A 20,017-nucleotide genomic window follows, 5' to 3' on the forward strand; every position below is an offset into this window, starting at 1 on the left:
CCCTAGAATAATTTCGTGTTTTTTAAAAAATACTCCTTTAAACTAATTTTTTTTTAAATTATAAGTTAACGTGTGCTGGTTTCCCTAAGTAAATTGCTATAAAAAGGGTAAAGAAGGGGTTATAATCACTTCCCTCGTTTCACCTCTCCTCAGGTATCCAGTGTGTACCCTTCCAGACCTTTCTCCGTACGCAGCCACACTGCTAAGGCATACATCCACACCAGAGACATTTTTCATTGATTTCTTCTCTCCCAGGCAAATCATACCGTAAGCATAATGGGATGCCTTGGGTAAGCTTAATGGTATGCCCTTTTCTTTCATCTGACAGTTTGTTATCTGACAGTCATGTTAGAGCTGTATTTGCTCCCAATTTCTTTATGCATCTAATCTCAGTGTCCTCCCGTTCCCTGCCCCTTTCCTGCCCACACTCACACAATTTTACATAAATGGACTCATGTCACACATTAGCTTTTATTATTAATGGAGCCCTTTTCTTTGTTTGGCTTTTGCCACCCCCCCAACTTCCTAAACAACACTAAGTCCCCTTGGAGGCTGAGTCCGCACACCCGGACCCTGTGGTCCTCCCCAGGCCCTCCGCTGGGGCTGGCCGTTGCTCCACGACACCTCAGAGTCAGGGGTGCCCTGCGGAAACAGCAGCCAGCTGGACAGTCAGGGAGCCTGGGCTCTGGCCGAGAGTGAGGCGTCATTCCACACTCGAGCCCGGGTGCCATTTGCATCATGAATTACACAATCTAAAAGGAGAAGCCACTGGAAGCTTTTCACAAACCCAAATCACACATTTAAAATTAAAAAAAAACAGCACAAGTGACAGAAAAGCTCTCCTGCAAGGAAAACTTCTAGCTTCAGTACCCATCCCTACCCTGCTTCCTTTAAAAGCACGCCGAGATGTGAGGTCACTTCCTGCCTGGCCTTCGGTGTGAGACGGAGCAGGTGCCAGGTAAGATGGACAGAAAGATGGACAGAGTGGACTGCAGGGGATGAGCAGCTGCCGTGCAAAGCTTAGGGATGCCTCCAAGGCCCCCTGGCAGGAGGTCCAAGAATAAGGGGGAGGGAGGAGAAGCAGAAGGCCACTTACTACTAATCCTATTTCCACCCTGCGTTTCTTGGTTCTAAGACTTGATCACAGGAAATTTCACAGGATGTAAGGAAGTACTTACACTTTTTGTTCAGCAAGGAGGATAGTGCAGCAATGATCACTTTCCTCCCAAATATGCTTGCAGTCCTTATGTCCATAAAAATGTTTACTGACTGCAGGATTCTGAAAATACAAGTGGGTCACCACCAACTAGTCAAAATTTGATTGAAGCCAGAGCTGCTCATTTTCCTTCAAAGAGGTGGAAGGGCTTTTGAACCACCTGACAAAACTAGCGATGTTTGAACCTTCACTGTTTCTACAAGGACTTGTCCTAGACCACAGGGATCTCCCTCAGACCCCAAGCATGAGGGGGTGTTAGGTACCATGCAGGGTCTCAAGCAAGGTTTTCGTAAAATCCTATTGATACCAAGTCAATACTGATAATCCAGGCATCAATAGTAACTTCCAAACATGTGCAAAAGACAGCTGGTCTACTTAGCATCAGAGCATTTTGACTTCTAAGGAATGCTCGCTTTAACTTCAGACAAGCCCGGCATGAGGGGGACGGCACAGGACTGACTTCGGAGGCTGGCAGCAGCTCAGCCACCTCCTAGCAGAGGGTCCCTGAGCAAATGGTTTCAAGGGCATTTGGCCTGAGCTTCCACATCCCTGTGGGGGACAATACCATGCGAGGACTGGATGGGATCATACACACAAGTGTTTGGCATGAGGCCAGCTGCCTCCCTGGGCCCAGAACCAGAGCAGGACTGGCCACCCGGCTACAGGCAGCCGAGTCCTACGTATGGTGGTAACATGTGAGAAAAGCTGAAGTAGGAGGATCGGATGGCTCTCTGGGGAACTAGACACTGGGTGAGAGACAGACTCACTCCGCAGGAGTGACCGGGGCAGGGAGAGACTGGGGCGATCACGGGATGGTGTGCTGCAGAGGAAGCTGGTATGAGGTGGGAAAAGGCAAGCAGAGCAAGCCCTTAGGCAGGGGCAGAGCTGGCGCAAGAGGTGGACGGGGGGCGGGAGGGGGGAGATGGCAGGCGCAGGGCCACAGCAGCGGGGTGGAGGTGGGCATCAGGGTGACCGGCAAACAGAATGACAGACAGGACAGGAGGTACGGGCAGACTGGAGCGGGGAGGTGCCATCAGACGGGGGATCTGGGATGGGGGCACAGAGAGAGCCCAGGACAAGGGACAGAGAGACACAGACCAGCCCCAAGTTTCAGCTCACATATGGAAAGCCTGGACCTTGTTTCCCCGGATTCTGAGGATGGCTCCACTCTCGACATAAGCCTGCTTTTTCCCCTTAAATTAGCTCAAGAGCTCTGACCAGCACATCATAATTAATAAACAGCTTTTACTGAGCATATCCATTCTTTTCATTAACTATAGATTATTACTGGCAACTAATCATGTAGCTCTAATAAATTATTATAAAAACAATAATAAAAAATAAAAATGAAACCTTGGCTTTAGGGATGACAATGTATTTCTCTGTATCTAGGGAAATGCTTTGCCAGGGCCCAGGCCCTGCTACAGGGAGAGGGCGAGGGCTAGTGGTGGAGACCTGGGCTCTAACCCTGCTGCTGCGCCCACTCCCCTGCAAGTTCCTGATGAGCCCTGACTCCTCTGGGCCTCCATCCTTCAGCTACCAGAGGAAGAGGCTGAACTGGTTTATCTGTTCAGCTTAAAATAGTCTGTTCCGGCTTAAAATACTGTGACAATGTATTTTCCACTACATTTTCTAGGCTTCTCAAGTTAAATGTCGTGCAAATTTAGCATGAAGTAGAACAATCTCTTAAATAGGCCAAACAAACATGTCCTGGGCTCTCCCCAGATAGCGCCCCCCGCCACTTCCCTGATTTGCCATCCCCACGCTTCCACCCAGTTGCCACGTTCCACTGGCACCAAGAAGAGGGTGAGCTGCGAGCCAGTCTCATACTTAGTACAGAGAACAGTCAGGGCCCAGAAAAGAAATAATATGGCCATTAAAGCCCTCCACTCAGAGACGTGTCTGTATCCCTAGGCAGAGAATCAGCACGTCCTGCGTGATGTACAAGCTGTTCACTATCATGGCAAATTTTCCTCCAGTGAAAAGAACAATGGTAAAACACACAATAGGTAAGATTTAATTTTCCATATAAATAAAGGGCTTTCCATTCCCCACTTAGCAAAGAGCAACACCTTCCAGGAGCTCACAGTCACATGCAGACCTAAATATTTCCATCTGTGCAGCTCTCTGCTTTGACACCAGTCTGCGGGCAAGGCAAACAGTGAGGCTGCCCTGCTGCACCCCTGCTCTAAGCTTCCAGGAGAAGAAACTGGTAACCAGGCAGGCAAACCGCTCAGGGGCTCAGCAGGGAGCAGAATGCCCTGAGGCCAATCTCTTGCTCACCTTCTGTCAATGGACACCTGCTGCAAATGCAGGTCTGGCTCCCTCCCTGAGCATGGGCGTCCCTACGGTCACTGCAGCAGGGAAAATGGGTCCACTGGTCCAGGCCAAGGCCAAGCTCAGACAGGGTGCTGGGATGGAGGGGTCTTGAAGGGGAAAAATACTTCTCTTTCTCTCCCCACCTCTTTCCCCACCACGCCCCCCAAGCCCCTTCCCTCTTTCTCTCTCTCTCATACCCCTTCCTGCTCCATCAGGGTAATATGACTCTAGCTAATATGTATTCATGGGAACTCATAACACAGGATCCCACTGTACAGATCACCTCTAAAAGGCAAAATTATTCGTGGTCAAGGTGGATTTAGCAGTCAGAGGCCAGGCAAAGAATCAGGAGCCAGGAGAGCATCCTGTGCTAAATTCAAGGAAAATGTATGCATCAGGGAGCAGGCAAGCATGCTGGGGGCAGGGAACCAAGGAACCTGGGAATGAGGCCCTGGATTAGGGCCAGCGCTGACCTCACAGCAGCAGGGCCTCACCTCTTCCTGCCGGAGACCTATCTCTGCTCCCAGCCCACATTCAGCATTCCCAGATTCCTGGGCTACGCACCCTGCGCAGCCAACTGAAGTACAATCTCACCTATCCTGGAGATTCTGCAAAACACAGAACCAAGCCCACAGGAGCTTAAAGGGATAGAGGACTATGCCGGCCGCCATAATCAAGCACCACTGACTGAGGGATTGAACAGAAACTGATTTGCTCACAGTTCTGGAGGATGCAGGTCTGAGATGGAAGTGCGGGCAGGGCGGGTTTCTTCTGAGGCCACCCTCCTGGGCTTGGAGAGGCCTCCGCTCCCTGCGTCCTCGTCCTCACATGCTCTTCCCTCTGTGTGTGTCTGTGTCCTGATCTCTTCTCACAAGGACACCAGCCTATCGGATCAGGGCCCACCCATTGACCTCGTGTTTCATCACCCCTTTAAAGACCGTCTCCAAATACAGTTACTCTTGTGAGGCCCTGGGCATTAGGGCTTCAACACTGAATTTTGGGGGACACAATTCAGCCCACAAGAAACCAAATAAGAACCTTTTCCAAAACGCTAGGTTTCTTTTGTAACTAAAACGGTGACTCTTAATCCTCTTTTCAGTTTCCCGGAGATTGTGGAATTAAGTGGAGCAGGCTCAGACCTAGGAGGAATCCAAGATATTATCTAACCTAACCCTGCATCTTACAGCCCAGGCTGACGCCCCAGGTGCTGACTAGCTGGCTGGGCAGCTCTACCCAAGGGGCTCTGATAACAGGCTGTTGTCTGCTTCCTTCTTCTACAGTTACCACATACTCATTGTCTAAGAAAATCTCAACTGGGAAGAACAGTAGTAAGTGAAAAGCAAACGTCCTTCTTTGTCCTGACTGCCAGTCTATCCCACAGAGGTAACTCAGCTGGTCCCTGTCTTACCATGGTTTGGCTTTCTGATGGCACAACAGCGATACACAGTCAGGAGGTACCATCCTCTGAATTTTCTACTTGTGTATCTGCCCCAGCTAGCGATACGATCCCCTCTGACTGTGCTGGGCAGTGGCAGCGAGCCACAGCTCCCAGCCACTCGTGGGCCACGAGGGTGAACCACCGATACACCGACAACCATTCTGCATTCACTTTCATACAGTATTCAACAAACGACACATGATGTTCTACACTGCGTTATAGTGTAAGGCTTCGTGTTAGATGAGTGTGCCCGACTGTAAGCTGATGTGCGTGTTCTGAGCACGTTTAAGGTAGGCTAGGCTGAGCTGTGATGTTCAGTAGGTTAGGTGTATTAGATGAATTTTCAACTTAATGGTACTTTCAACTTATGATGAGTTTGTCAGGACATAACCCCACACTAAGTTGTGAAAACTGGTACTGTTATCCGTTCCTCAGGCCCCTTCCAGAAATATTGGGTGCAAAAACAAATGTACATTTTCTGTGCATGCCTGTGTGTGTGGCATACACTTCTAGCTGCCTACCTAATAGTCCCTCTCCTCTTTTTCCATACTCATGGAACCCTGGGGAAAAAAAAAAGCCTGTAAGGGAAAAAGTGTGCCTAATTCAAATTCTTGCCTTCTCAGATTCCCTTGAAGGTCTGGGGAGCCACACACCATTCTAGTCAATGAAATAAAAGCAGAGGTCTGATTTCTAGAAATATTTTGGCTTTTGTGAATGAGGATCCATTCCCTCTTCCTTCTCCCTATAACCGCTTTCCTACTGGGAAACAGAGACGTGAGGCCCTGGGATAGTGTTGCCATCCTGCTGCACCAATGGGAAAAAGATAGGACATAGGGCCACATAACTAGGGAATCAAATGCTCTGCTTAGCTGGGCAGGTTCTTCTTGAAACAGATGACCATGTAAGTTACCCTGCTAGGCTTTCAGGACAAAACTTTTTAAAAAGTAATGAGTCAAAGGACTTGATTTTTTGCCAAAGACGATAATAAATAGCCAATAAGCATATGAAAACAAGCTCAGCTTCACAAATCATTAGGGAAATGCAAATCAAAACCACAATGAGATACCACTTCACACCCATTAGGTTGGCTTCTATCACAAACAGAAAATAACAAGTGTTGACAAGGATGTGGAGAAGTTGGAACCCTTGTGCACTGTTGGAGGGAACGTAAGATGGTGTAGCTGCCTTGGAAAATAGGATGGAGGTTCCTTAAAACACTGAAAATAGAATTACCATATAATCCAGCAATTCTAATTCTGGGCATATACCCAAAGGAATGGAAAGCTACTAATGTAGGCAACAAAACGGGTGAATCTCAAAAACCTTACACTAAGTGAAAAGGCCAGATGAAAGATAAACCTTTATGATTTACATGAAACTTTAGAACATGCAAATCTACTTTATAGTGACAAAAAGCATGTCAGTGGTTGCTGAGACTGGAATGAGAAAGGATTGATTGACTGGGAGGGGGCAGAAAGGCACTTTTCAGGACTGACAGCAATAAATTGTATGATCTTGACTGTAGTGGTAATTATACACAGGTATAAATTTGCCACAACTCATTGAATGGTACATTTAAAATGGTGCATTTTATTTTTTTATGTAAATTATGCACCAATAACTTTTTTAGTTATCTTGTTAGGCTTTCAAATAGAAAAAATTTAAAAAGCAAAGCAAGAAGGCTGTCCCTCCCCCCCCACACTGTATCCCTTCTAATAAATCCACACACAAAGTTCCACGTATCTTCAACCTTCCCTTTTTTCCCTTCCTGATTATCAGTCATTTTCATATTTCACAGGACTTTCACTTTTTCTCATTTAACACAATGAAAATTAAGCCAAGGAATATATTATAATACACACAGGATTTGTTTGATGCTTAATTCTATGCATATGAAAGACTTCAACTCAGTTACAAGTTGCTACTTAAATAGATAAATGCTATTAAGAAATGAAAATAATATTGACGACCTAGAGCACTAAACTTTATGAGATCAATGACCATTTTCTACAGGAACTATCTATTCTGGACACTAATTACTGTGACAATTTCTCCTTTCAAGAAAATCAAACCTGGGGAAAAAGAAAAAATAAAAAGAAATAAGGATCTTAACCTTAGAAGATTTTATGCAAGAAATAACTAGAAAAGAGAAAAATAAAGCTGTTTCTCCTCAAATCTCACTGAACATTAAGCCATTTAAAGATAACATTATCATTCAAATTGTGAAGAAAATGTGATATCTATGTAAAAGCTATGTCAACTGTAAAGTGCTCTACATTTGAAAGCTATTACCAATGAGCCAGTCTGTCCCTTCAACATTGTGTATTAGGATTCTCCAGAGATTATGGACCAATTAAGGGAAAGGGAGGGAGGAACAGAGAGGGAGAGACTCACCCAGAGAGCTAGAGAGAGAGAGATTCTATATATATATATACAGTGAGGTTTACTATAAGGAATTGGCTCATACAATCACAGAGGCTGAGAATTTCCATGACCCGCCTTCTGCACAATGGAGACCTAGGAACACAGGTGGCATCATTCAAAGGTCTGACAGACAAGAGCCAATGGTGCAGATTCCAGTCCAAGTCTCAAGGCCTGAGAACCAGGAGCACCCGAGGCAGGGAAAAGGTTGCTGGCACAGCCGGGCAGTCAGGCAGAGGGCAAACTTGCCCTTCCTCTGCTTTTTTGTTCTATATGAGACCTATGGATGGGACGATGCCCACCAACATTAGGGAGGGCTGCCTGCTTCACTCAGTTCACCAATTTAAATGCGAATTTCTTACAGAAACACCCTCACAGACACACCCAGAAATAATGTCTGATCTGTTATCTGGGCATCCCCTGGCCCAGTCAGATTGACACTAGGAAACTCATCCACCTCTTACAGGCTGACAATGGAAGACTAGGATTTCTCTGAAGTTCAGCTTTTACATAATGCCAGTGATAATAAACAAAAATGGAAAGGTAGAAACTGAAGAATTCTCCATTTTATCAGAATTACTTGCTTCAATGTTAGGTAGAAAGATAGACATGAGCAGCCAGGAAAGGGGAAGATGAGGTTCAAGGAAAAACTGCCCACCCAAATTCTGCCCAGGTAGGGGGTCCCACATGAAGACATGATAGGTTTTGCAGGAGGGAGGTGACTTCTTTGCCTAAAAGGACCAGAACAAATGGGTCCCAACCTGATCCCACCGTGTGTGAAATCAAACAAAAAGGAAGGACTGCCCCAAACATGCCTCATCATGGGAAAGGACATGCGCACTGAGTGGGATGGCTATATAGATAGACCTGTCAATCAAATGACCCCCACCTTGTCAATCAAAGAGGTACCTCCTAGTCAGAATGCAATATACAGACCTCCCCGGAATGGATGGGGGCCTTTGTCTACCTTGACTCTGGCCCGCTCCTTCCTCAGAGTGCATTCAAATAAAACTTTCCCTTTGCTTCACCATTGTGTTTTCACTATTGCGTGCCTTTTGATTCTTTATTGCAGCAGGGACAAGTACCGAGGAGAACAAACTCAACCTGTTACATAAAGAGGCCAAAATACAACGAGCAGAAACCTACTTTATAAACCCTTGTAGGATCAATTTAATACAATAATAGACTTGCTCTTCTCTGGGACTCTGACTGCAAGGATGTCCTGTTGAAAGGCATGGAGACACAGATTCTAATCACTTGGAACAGCATGACAGAGAGGAAAAGACCTGCCCTGGTGCAAGGATGTCAGCCTTTCCACTAACTAGGGGGGGGGACCTCAGGCAGTTTGTCCATCTCAGCTTTGTCATTCAAAGAAATGGGAGATATCAGATGAGAGAGTCTCCAAAGTGTCCTCCATTTCAGCCCTGAAAATACTGTGATTGTAAGTCATGTAATCATTGGCCCAATACTACCACTTCTCTTTAAAAATGAGAAAAATAACCCACAGGTGTTCTCACCAGATGTAGGCTTCAAATGGGTCATTTGTTTGCTTTAGGAAACAGGACAGTCTTCTTCAAAATCAGACTATTCACACTTAACCAGGTTTCTCTACAAAAACACAAATAAAATATGCATGGGCACATACAACATGCCTATCATTGTTTAAAATTAGAATGACTCCACACCAACTCCTTATCAGAAAAAATAAAAGAGCTAAACTACACAATTAAGATGTTTTAATTCTGCAGAGATAGGACTGGCTTCTGTCCACCCACTCTGTCATGAAACAGGAGGCTGGCAAGGTGAGATCTCAGTTTCAGATGCCTCCTACTCAGATCAACCCACACACTGCCCACCACTCCCTACGCCCTGGCTATCCTTGCATTTACTCAAAGCTGAAGTCATCTATTTGCATACTGGGTTTCTGACCACCCCACCACCCCATGCCCAACTAGATTTCACCTCCTGAACAGCAGCGGTACGGACTGTCACTGAGGCATCCCCAGCCCCTCAAACAGTGGCTGGCATAGAGGGGTGCTCCACAAATACTGCTGCATAAGCAAATTTAAGTTCTAACACTGGTTCCTTAGGTTGATGCTTTATTTTTAAAAGAAGACTCCAATACTATCAGCATAACAAAGCAACACTCTGGTGACGTTACCAACACCATCAAAAGAAGGAAGGAAAAAAAGAACTCATTTTAGGTGGAGAAAGAGGAGGACCATAAAGACATTCAAATGGACTGAGCTATTTCAAAACCTCTGTCCTATTTTGAATGCAGACACATTCTTTTCACCTTTAAGCTTTGGGACAGAGATTTGAACTGGCCTACTTTCACCCATATGCAAAGAAAATTAAGTGATTTTTTTTTTTTTTTTTAGTATTCTGTTTCAAATTTGCTCCTCTCTCAGGCACAATCAGCTAAACAAATAATGGCATTTTCTAGGTTAGTTTGTATAAAAGTCTGGAATAGTTCCATTAAAAAAAAAAGCTCCTTTCAGGGTAAAAACCAATATTGTGAAGATTACAAATGACTTAACTGTGAAGCACCAGAAAATTCCTTTTTAGTAATATTAGCCTCAACACCCAGCATGTCAGGTAGGGAAGTCCAAACTTGGGTGCACACCCAGGTAGAGTGGTGCACAAGAACAAAAGATGGTAAATGGCACCTGTGAGGCCGTCTGGGAAACATCCTCAATTGGAAACCTACAGTTTAGTTAAATTGCCATTTACAAGACCTTCTGTTGGGTCCCCTATCATGCTCCTGGGGATGTTTTCTCCTAACTCACCTTTCTGACCTTCTGAATTTTTCCTTCCTTGACTTAATGTTTCCATATCCTAAGTGTAGTGTTGCCCTGAAAGTTATTAATAAAAGCATACAGATCCTTATGGAAAAGCATGGGGGAGAATGAATGAGACAAAATGAGCTTTTAATAACTGTCATAATAAAAACTAAACTGATCTCACACTCAAATTTAAAGTTTTTCCCCTCAAAATTTCCTTCTCTTGTCTTTCCAAGCTCAGTAAGTGGCAACCCCATCACTCAGGCCAAAAACATTTGTCTTTCTTCACATTTTTTTCTCATACCCTGAGCCAGTGCCTCAATGAACCCTCTGGCTCTATCTTCCAAATAGTGACCACTTCTCACCAGCTCCAGTGCTAGTACGCAGTCCGAGGTACCATAATTTCTTGCCTAGACTACTGCAAGAGTCCTGCCTTACCCCTCTTGTCTTCACTTTGGCCTATTTACCACATACCCTCCAAGGTCTTTTAAAAATATTTAATTAAAAATTTTCTCAGTTCAAAAACCTCCACTGGCTTTCCAACTCTCAGAGAGATTTGGTAAGGTTACAAGTGATTTTAAATTCTTCCTCCTACTTTTATTCATTGACAATAAACATTTTATTGTTCGCTGGAAGAGATGGCCACAGGGGTTTTTTGTTTGTTTCCAATAAACTATTTAGAAATGTCTTGAGAGAGAAAGATTCTCAGAAGTAGACAGGATTTACTTAAATTGTAAAAAGAAAATATGAAACGGAATACAAACTCATTATTCATAAGACAGCTAGTGGTTATATACCAAGAAATAAAAATAACCTACATTTAAAATTATCATGTATAAACTATGTGAATGAAGATACTTCACTGCATATGTATAAACCAATTTTGCAGTAAATTCCCTGCACATTCTAGACCTTTAGAAAACATGTACTAACTAAAATTCAGCCTTACTATAAATGGCAAAAGGAGTATTTTCCATTCCCAACAACTTCAAACAGCAGGTATTTAAAGTCAAATCATTCTATGATGGCATATTCTGCTTGGTATACCAATATTTGGTACAGCCCAGAGAGCTGAATAACCTTAATTTCCCACCACATTCTTGCTTAAGAAAAAAAAAAACCTACAGACATTGAAGGGGGGGAGTGTATCTAGTACGGTACAAATAGGCACAATCAGGTACCCAACTATCCCTTCCTATTTGCGGGTATTTCCCCCATCCTATGATAAATGGTTGATGCTGGGGTTCTTGTTCACAAAGCTGAAGAATAAGCTTCACAAACACTCAAGGTAGGAGAGCAAGGTACAGGTTTTTATTTAGAAATAAAGTGAGAGTAAAGAGCTCCGGGCTCACCCCAGGAGGAGACAAGAGAGCCTGGGGTGGTGTGTTGTCTAGGGGATTTAAAGGCAGATAAGGATTTTGGGGAACTGAGGGCTTAGGGTGTGGACTTGTACCACCTGCCCTGCCCTCAAGGTGGGCTGGGTTGTTGTCTGTTTGCTAGGGCTGTTTACAGTGAAGTCACGGGTTATGCTGATACCCGTGCGGAACACTCAAACATTCCAGGCCAAGTTGCTCCTAGCCTTTTGACCTTTAACTGACCTCACTGAAGATGTCTATATTCCTAGTCTGGTGTCTTTACCCTAGAGAATTAGTGTGACTTGACTTTGTAGAATGCTGAGCACAGAGTTGCGATAGGAACTTTGCACTGTTACATTGCTTTGACTGTAAATATCTTGCCTGGCTTTTTCCGGAGGCCCTCACCTATTCTGTCTAAGCCCATGGTCCCTGTCTCAAGGTGACAGAAGACAAAGCACAGCCTTGGTCCTGATGTAACCGGCCTGCTGGGCTCCCGCTGACGGCCCGGGCGGTGGTGGCCGCGCTCCGCTTCTCAGTCCCTTTGAGCTGGACTCAGATGGCGTCCCACCTGACCTCGAACGGCTCGAAGCAGCCGCCCATGTCCTGTGGCACTCCCATCTTCAATCATGTCCAGTACATTTATCATAACAGCGCTCCTCCCATTCCTCAGAGGAAGGATTATAGCCACAATTTATGGGGCCATGACAAATGGATTGTCCACGACAGGAAGTTTTTTGTCCTTCAAAAAAAAAAAAGGATTATGACAGCGCTAAACACGTGAGCGTGAGCCATTTTGAAGGAGGGACTCTACTCTCCTTTTATAAAGAGCCAGTCGGGCTTCCACACGAGAAGTCATCCAGTTTCACTTCCTCCTCTATCTCCAGCGAAGGAATAAGAGTGAAAGTGAAATGTAAGTATAACAGCTAACAGAACGCACGGAAATCTCAGCATCTGCTCATCATTAAACCTGAAACTGAAATACTAAAATAATTCATGGGATGAAAGCAAGCCTCTGACTAATAACAGAGCTGGATAACCACTTGTAAGCAATAAGAAAAATATTCAAGAAAAACTGGAAATGCTTTTTGTCCTTACATTAGGACTTTTTTTAAAAAAGTAAACAAACAAAACACACAAGCTACTGTAGCATGCCCCCCAGCCCCCAGGCTGCATAACACAAAAGAATGAAGTGTCCACACAACTACTTTTAGCAAACACAGAGTAATGTCAGCTTCCACACATACTTGTTTGGAAACAAGTATTTAAATAAAAAACAGAAAACAAAAAAACACCTTTTATTTTTCCTGAAGGTGGGAGGGAGATTTACCCCTGATTTCACACCACCATTATATTTACATCCTCTTAAATTGCTAACTGATTGAATTTACTATTTCCCCCCAAATATCAGGGTAAAGGTACATGGCTGAAAGCATAGCATTTTGGAACAACTCTGAAAGTTAACAGCTCACTGACTTATATTCCTTCACCCAGCCACATCTGTACACGTACGTGTATATGTATGTATGTACGTACGTATATATATATATATATATATATACACATACAGATGTGTACAGACGTTCTATGTCAGTAATACTACAATGATACAGGAATATCATGTCCAGTAATAGATCTATATTCTATGTCAGCAAGAAAAATGTGGGGTTATTTTAAAGATATTTACCCATTGCATATTTATGCCTTCATGGTTCCCTCAGAATTCAGCCTGAGTCTGGCACCAAAAGAGCCTCTGGTGGGCAGAAAATGGATCAATGTGTCCTGGACACAAGAGCTGCTTCTCTGTGGTCAAGGGACCTGTGCGTTTGCATAAACAAATTATTCCTTTCTTCAAACTGCAAACAGGTAGGGGTAGATTAGCTTTACTCTTTAGCAAGGGCAAACTTATCTCTCCGTTTCTTTCAAAGGGAACCAAGCCCTGGAAGACAGTTTATGGCTCAAAGCCCTAATTGCCTGGTATGACCCATGGAAAATTCCATTTTGAGAAAATGTACTTTCTTTAAATACTCTGAGACAGAAAGCAGTTAGGTCTCAGAAGAAGCCATTAGACTTTTGCAGGCAGGATTAGATAGGAACTTGTATTAAAGCAAAGAACATTAAATTACTTAAACCTAACAGAGTTTGACATCTTTACCTTGAGCAACACTCACAGCAAACACAATGTCTGTTCTAACAAAGATAATTTTATTTGAATGATCTATTCCTGACTAGGTCTGAGGCTACAAAAACTGAAAATCAGATTGTAAACTTTAAATCCAGTGGCAACTACTAACTATTAAACTAGTAAGCACTTAAAACCTGTTCACTGTCAGATGACTATTAAACTAGTAAGCACGTAAAACCTGTTCACTGTCAGATATACACCCCTTGGTAATGTTAACACTTTAAAATTCTCTTTCACTAGCTGAAATGCAAATGGCATAACATGGGTATGACAATACAAACTAATTATTTCCCACTTTTTATAAAATAATAATGCTCTGAAACCCAATGTGAAAACACTTCCCACATGGAAACGTGTTTCAGCACTGATACTGTCCTAATAGTATATTTCCAAATGATAGCAGAATTTTTTAACTGGAAGAGACTTCAGAGATCAATTAATCAAGCCCCTCATTTTAAAGATTAGGGAACAGAAACAGAATTGAAATGTCCAAAACTACATAGTTTATCAGAAGACCCTGAATTCCCAGACCACCACACCACCACATCAACCCACCTAATTCTTCACTACTCAAGGTAATTTTCTCTCCCCATCCAAACTAGCCACTCCCTCCTCCAGAGGGCTCCATATATATATATATATATATACCCCAAGAGTTTCACCAGTGATTTTAATGCCCTTGGAACTAATCACCTACAACTTTTCCTTAGGGTGAACCTCCTCAACCTCATAATCCACAAGTCTTGCCCAGGGTTAGGTATAGAAGTTTCCCTCAAGGGCTTAGGAGAAAATTCCAGAGCTAGATGAGTGTTACAGAAAATGAGATGTACAGATCTTGTTTTCCCTTTTTTATTAACTTTGGCTGTTTTCAGGATGCCCAAGTCTCCCCAAAGGACCTGCCCTTTTTATTTGTGCTATGATTTAGACTTTGGTGTTAGATAAACAGGAACTAGATTTTGGGAGCAATATTTGATCCCAAATATTGATATTCAGTATGCTTCCCACACTTAATATTTGTGTGGTTTCTGTCATTTAAATGAGCGGTACACTGGCACGTGAGATGCACACCAGGTCTCATACAGACGCATGATGAAAAGTCTGCAAACAAGTGCTCCACGAACACTTGTCAATAGCATAAACAGCGGAAAGAGAATGCTCTCCAAGTGAGATCTGGATACACAAAACAGCCTTCCCAAACTCTCCATGCATAGTTGCTATCTAAACAAGATGACTTGATTGGCTTGGCAGGTCAACCAAATTCATCATATTGTGTAGTGCTATACAATGGAGTTTTAAAGTGTTCAACAATCAGGGAATAGAAAGTTTAAAGTATTTATTTACTGCTGCAAAGCACAGCGGGAAACAAAACTCTATTCTTTAATATTAAACCCCTTCCTCTTGCCTTATTTTTTTCTCTTGCCATTCACTAAGTAACACTTTAGCCAAAGAATGCACTTAAAATAAAAACAAATACCGGAAGTTAATCTCAGCGAAACACTAGCAGTAATGTTACACTAAAATAAATGGAAAAGAGGAAGTTTTGAGGCCTCCCATAAAACAAAGGTGTGGTGGCATGTGAGACCTCAAGGGGGATCATCAAGCCCCGGTTCTCAGTAAGGCCCCAGTGGTAGAGAACGTTTCCTCTGGGAATGCGAGCGTGAGCTCCCCATTACCAAGGGCATCCTAGGAAGGGCTGTGAGCTCCCGGACACACCTCCGCAGAGCCCAGGCGTAGAGGTGCAGGGCCTAGTGATGGCGGGCGCCCAGCTTCCCCCCAAGGACAGTCAGCGCCAGCACCTTGTGGGCTCCCGGCACCACTGTTCACTCCCAGTCACTAACACGCCCACTTCAAACACACCACACCGCTTTCGTACCTAGCGTCTGCTGGTTTCCCTGGCTTCAAAACCAATGGAGGCTTTGTGTTTCTTCGCAGATTCTGTGTTCTCCGGACACCACCACCCGTTGTGCAGGCTGACATCTCGATTTCCTTGGCCATCTGCCACTGAGGTTCCTAATAAGCATACATTGATTTGGTTCTCAAGGCTAGACAAAAACCTTTCTATTTTTGCTCTCCCTCGTGGGGTTCAGCCAACAGAGCGCGCCCTGCCACCCAAAGCTCTGATCTGGCTGACATCCGAACAAAGTCTGTTAAACCCTTTCCAGTATTAGGCTATAATTGTTCTTAGCCCTAGTGAGTCAATTTTACATTCTGGGAGAAGGGCATGAATCCTCACTTCCAAATACTTAAGGTCAGAACTGTTTACATTTCCACAAAAAAAAACATTTGCACACAGATCTATTTCAGACTCTTACTTTGCTGATGGGAAGATGGCCTAAAAAACCCAGTATTACCCACAGGAGGCAGGAGGTCCTGATTCCATTCCTGGCAGCAACTGCCTTTGCCAGCCTGTATCCCTGTTCCCAAGCCCCTGACATACCTCTACCTGCTCCACTTTCTCCTACTATAAAAATAGCATGTCGCCATCCACTCATACTTAGTTAGCTATACTACATATATACACCGACCCACACACACTCACTCCATGAAATACCAGAGGCTTAAAATACCCCACGTTGTCACAGCTTGCTCTGAAGTCACCTCCCTCTCACCCAACAGGCAAACTCCTGCCCCACCAAGCCCCACCCTGCCACCACCTTTCAGGAAGGAAGGGGCACACTGGAGAGCTGTCCCGAGACAAACAGAAGTTACAGAAAGCGAGAGAGGGGACCAAAACCAATTCAACCACAGCTCTGTTTTCCCAGGCAACTGGGATTGTTATTATTTCAAATGGTAATTTGCACATGCTCCCCAGATGGCAGTTTATGAACATTAAGAAACTTGGATTAGGAGGGTCTGGTTCATAGAAGGCAAGAAGCACTTAGCTAACCCATTAATTCAGGTCCTCACATTACTGTCTATTGTCAAGGTGATAGTTATGGTAGGCGAAATGGTCCAGCTTCACTAATGTCATTTGTGAAGGAGACTCATTACTTCTTTCTGCAATTTCCATTCCTCATTTCATAGATGAGATCAAGCCCAGTGAACACCTTGATTGACCTTAGAATTATACCTATTTTGGTTCAACAAAATAGTTTCTAAATAATGGACATTATACAGGGTTGTAAGATTTAGCAAATAAAAATACAGATGACCAATTAAATCTGAATATTTGTATGAGACGTATGTACACTAAGAAATTCTTCATTGCTTATCTAAAATTCAAATTTAACAAGGTAGGTATATATGACACATACTTCGAATAAAACTTTGTTATTCATCAGAATTCAAATGGAAGTGAGCATCCTGTACTCGGTCTGGCAGCCCTCCCCTTGCACTAGGACTTGGGAGAAGAAAGACCCATCAGACGTAGCGTCTGAGCCCCCAGGAGCTCACTGGTGAGAACCAGACCCGAACAAGAGCAGGACAGGGCACAGCAGAGGATTAGAGGCACTTGCCAAGTGCTTTCGGAAATAAAGGCAAAGGAGCTATTAAATCCTAACTCGGCACACTAACATTCCCATCCTTCACACTGAAAATAAACTTGGAATTTTTATCCTAGAGTTCTCTTTTCTACAGATTCTGTAACCTGGTACGTGAACCTGGATAACAGCCACAGTATAAGCAGTAAACCCCAAGATAACCTAAAGTTTCTGAAACTCCCAGGAGCTGCCAGTGCTATGTTGCCGACTTCCTAAGGACCCACGCCAAGCAGGGAGCAGAGAGCCACGGGGCTTGCCTGGGGGTTGTATGGTGAAGGAAAGCGAACCTTATCAATGCCACACCATCTTAAACCCCAAACCTGAACCTTGTGAGGGACACTCATTATCTGCATCTGAAGCAGGTTACTGTCAAGGTTATCTGAAAGGAGTTAGAGAATACCAGTCACAAAACAAATTTGAAAAGACAGAGTGGACAGATTAGAAAATAAACTGGGTTGTTTACAATGCCAACGAATCTTCAGGACTGGTGTGCTTTGAGAGCTAGCCCACAGTCTGAGAGTCTGCTTGTTTAAAACACAATTTAGAGGACGGTCTTCACCATCGCTGCGGAGAGGAAGGATTCCCCAGCATACTACTCATGCGCTTACTCTCCAAGGAAGATTTTGGGCCCATATTTGGAAAACTAACCCTCCTTTTATATCCTGAGCTTTGCACCAGCTGCCAGCCAGGGGAGCCAGGCAAGGCACAGAGCAGCCTGGGGGTGGGGTCCAGCAAGCACAGGGCTGGACAGGCCGGCCCAGGTCCGTGTTGCTCCCTTCACATGGCCCCAGCAGGCGTGGTCTGCGCGGCTTGGTACAGAAATGGCTCGAGCCTAAGAGTCACCTGAATCTTTTTCAGTCCTCTTGATTTCGAGGCCACAGGAGAGAAAGCAAAAAGAGGGTAGGGAGAGTGGAAGCAGAGAAGTTAAGGAATAGGTGGTGCCTCTGACCACAGAAAAGAAGGCCTAATCACTACTAGGGGCATTAAGGAAGGCTTTGGGATCCAGTCAACAGCAACCCAGAACAAATTTCATATCAAAGACAACGATTCGAAGACTTAAAATTGGGTAATTAGCTTAACATTATTTTACTTACAAGGTCTCATATTTCAGTATTAAAAATACTAACACTTCAAAAAATAAATTTGGCCTTTTATTCCTAGCCTGATCATCTTTGCATCCCCAGCACTGAGCATCATCACGGCACTTAGCACATACCCCATGGTATTTGATAAATTGATGAGTTGAGGGATGGTGTTCATGAAGTTTCAGGCCCCTCTGAGCCAGATTCCGTGTCATGGGCACTTATTAGTTTGTTCCTGCACACAGGCAACTCTGCAGCCATGTACTTGTGTTTATATTCCTTGCTAATAGCCAACATGATTTTCTAGGTGATAAAGAGAAATAAGTACACTTACATGCTCATCTTTCAAGGCCCAGCATTAGATCGTACTCAAAATCAGACACTTTTACGGTCAGAAAAGTCAAAACACTATTTTATAATATATCCAAAAAAAAGCCAACCAGTTTATAATTTGTTTTGGATGCAGTGCCAAAAGCAGCATTCTGGAAAAAACATTGCCAAATGCTTAAAAAAAAAATTGCAAAAAGCCAAAACCAAATTCAGCTCATCAAACAAAGTAGAAAAACAAAAACAAAAACAAAAAACTATCAAGACAACAAAGATTTAAACAGAAAGTTTCTAAGAGATTGATAAATTCCAGATGTGGTCCACTGTTTAACTGTTAAGGAGTCAATCCAACTTTCAGCGGTTAACCTACACAAGATAGATTCGCTTCTCATTTAATATCCCTTTCCGATCTCTGACGCCAGAATGAGATGTCTTTTTAGCCAAAATATGCCAACTTTTTCTGCCTGGAAATAAGCTTGTGAACTTTCTGGGGGCTGGGTATTTTCTTCTTCCTCTTACCCAGCTACAGTGGTCTAGTCACACCTCAACCACATTTAATACTATGTAAGCACAGTTCATTAACAAGTTAATACATATAAGTAATGTATAAATAAAAGCATACACATGCTTATAATATATATGTAAGTAGTGTATAATAATATACAGGTAGTGGGTATATAACATTAAAACAAAAGTATATACAGATAAAGGCCAAGGGAAGCAAATTAAAATAATGAAATTATTCTAGGAGAATTAAAATTAAAAAATGAGTTTAAAGTTGATCGGTCTTCTGTTTTGTGACCTCAATAGATGTATGACTTTTAACTGTTTAATAAAAGGTGACTTTAACAGACAAATTTAAAAAGTACCTAAAACCTAAAGCAAGTTCTCCTCTGCCAGTAAGCAAGCTCCCTCTGCTGATCTGCATGGGTGTGCATACATACCCATTGCTATCAATAATCCACCAACACCATCTTTTGGTAAAACATCTACGAAACAGATTGAGAAACACCAAGATGATTCAAACACCTGAGTTGCAGCAGGCAAAATGCTCTCACACAATGACCAATGTATGCTGATCTGGGTCACTGCCTTACTTCCAAGCCTGACAGCGCCTGAGCCAACCCAGAGCAACAGCCATCTGTCTAGTACCTGACACAAACTGGAAGGGGGTCAGGAGGTAGCTAAGGAGCCAGGGAGGGAAGGAAGGAAACTGTTTAGGAAGGGCCTACAGGGTGCCAGGCACTCTTAGGCACTGCTACACACATTATCTTATTTAATCCTTAGAAGAGCTCCATGAAATAGACTTAACTTTCTTATAGTCAAGGAAACTAGACTCAGATACCCCTATGTCACTTAAATGTGCTCTTTTTCATACCTCTACTTATTACCCTTTGGTATATAAGAAAATTCTA

At 43.5% G+C, this 20,017-nt stretch overlaps 1 protein-coding gene across 3 annotated transcripts in view; it reads right to left on the reverse strand.

Moving 5' to 3' along the window:
- Positions 1 to 20,017, reverse strand: part of MFHAS1 (multifunctional ROCO family signaling regulator 1) — an 89,046-nt gene that overhangs the window by 37,652 nt on the left and 31,377 nt on the right. The window contains exon 2 of one of the 3 annotated variants that reach the window (XM_036894430.2): positions 13,217 to 13,347. The exons of the other annotated variants lie outside the window; for them this stretch is intronic. Within the exon in view, the coding sequence (XP_036750325.1) occupies positions 13,247 to 13,347 (101 nt within the window). The 3' untranslated portion in view covers positions 13,217 to 13,246. The remainder of the gene's footprint in view (positions 1 to 13,216; positions 13,348 to 20,017) is intronic. 3 annotated transcript variants of the gene reach the window in all.

This window comes from Manis pentadactyla, chromosome 7 (genome assembly GCF_030020395.1).
Source record: "Manis pentadactyla isolate mManPen7 chromosome 7, mManPen7.hap1, whole genome shotgun sequence".
Lineage (NCBI taxonomy): Eukaryota > Metazoa > Chordata > Mammalia > Pholidota > Manidae > Manis > Manis pentadactyla.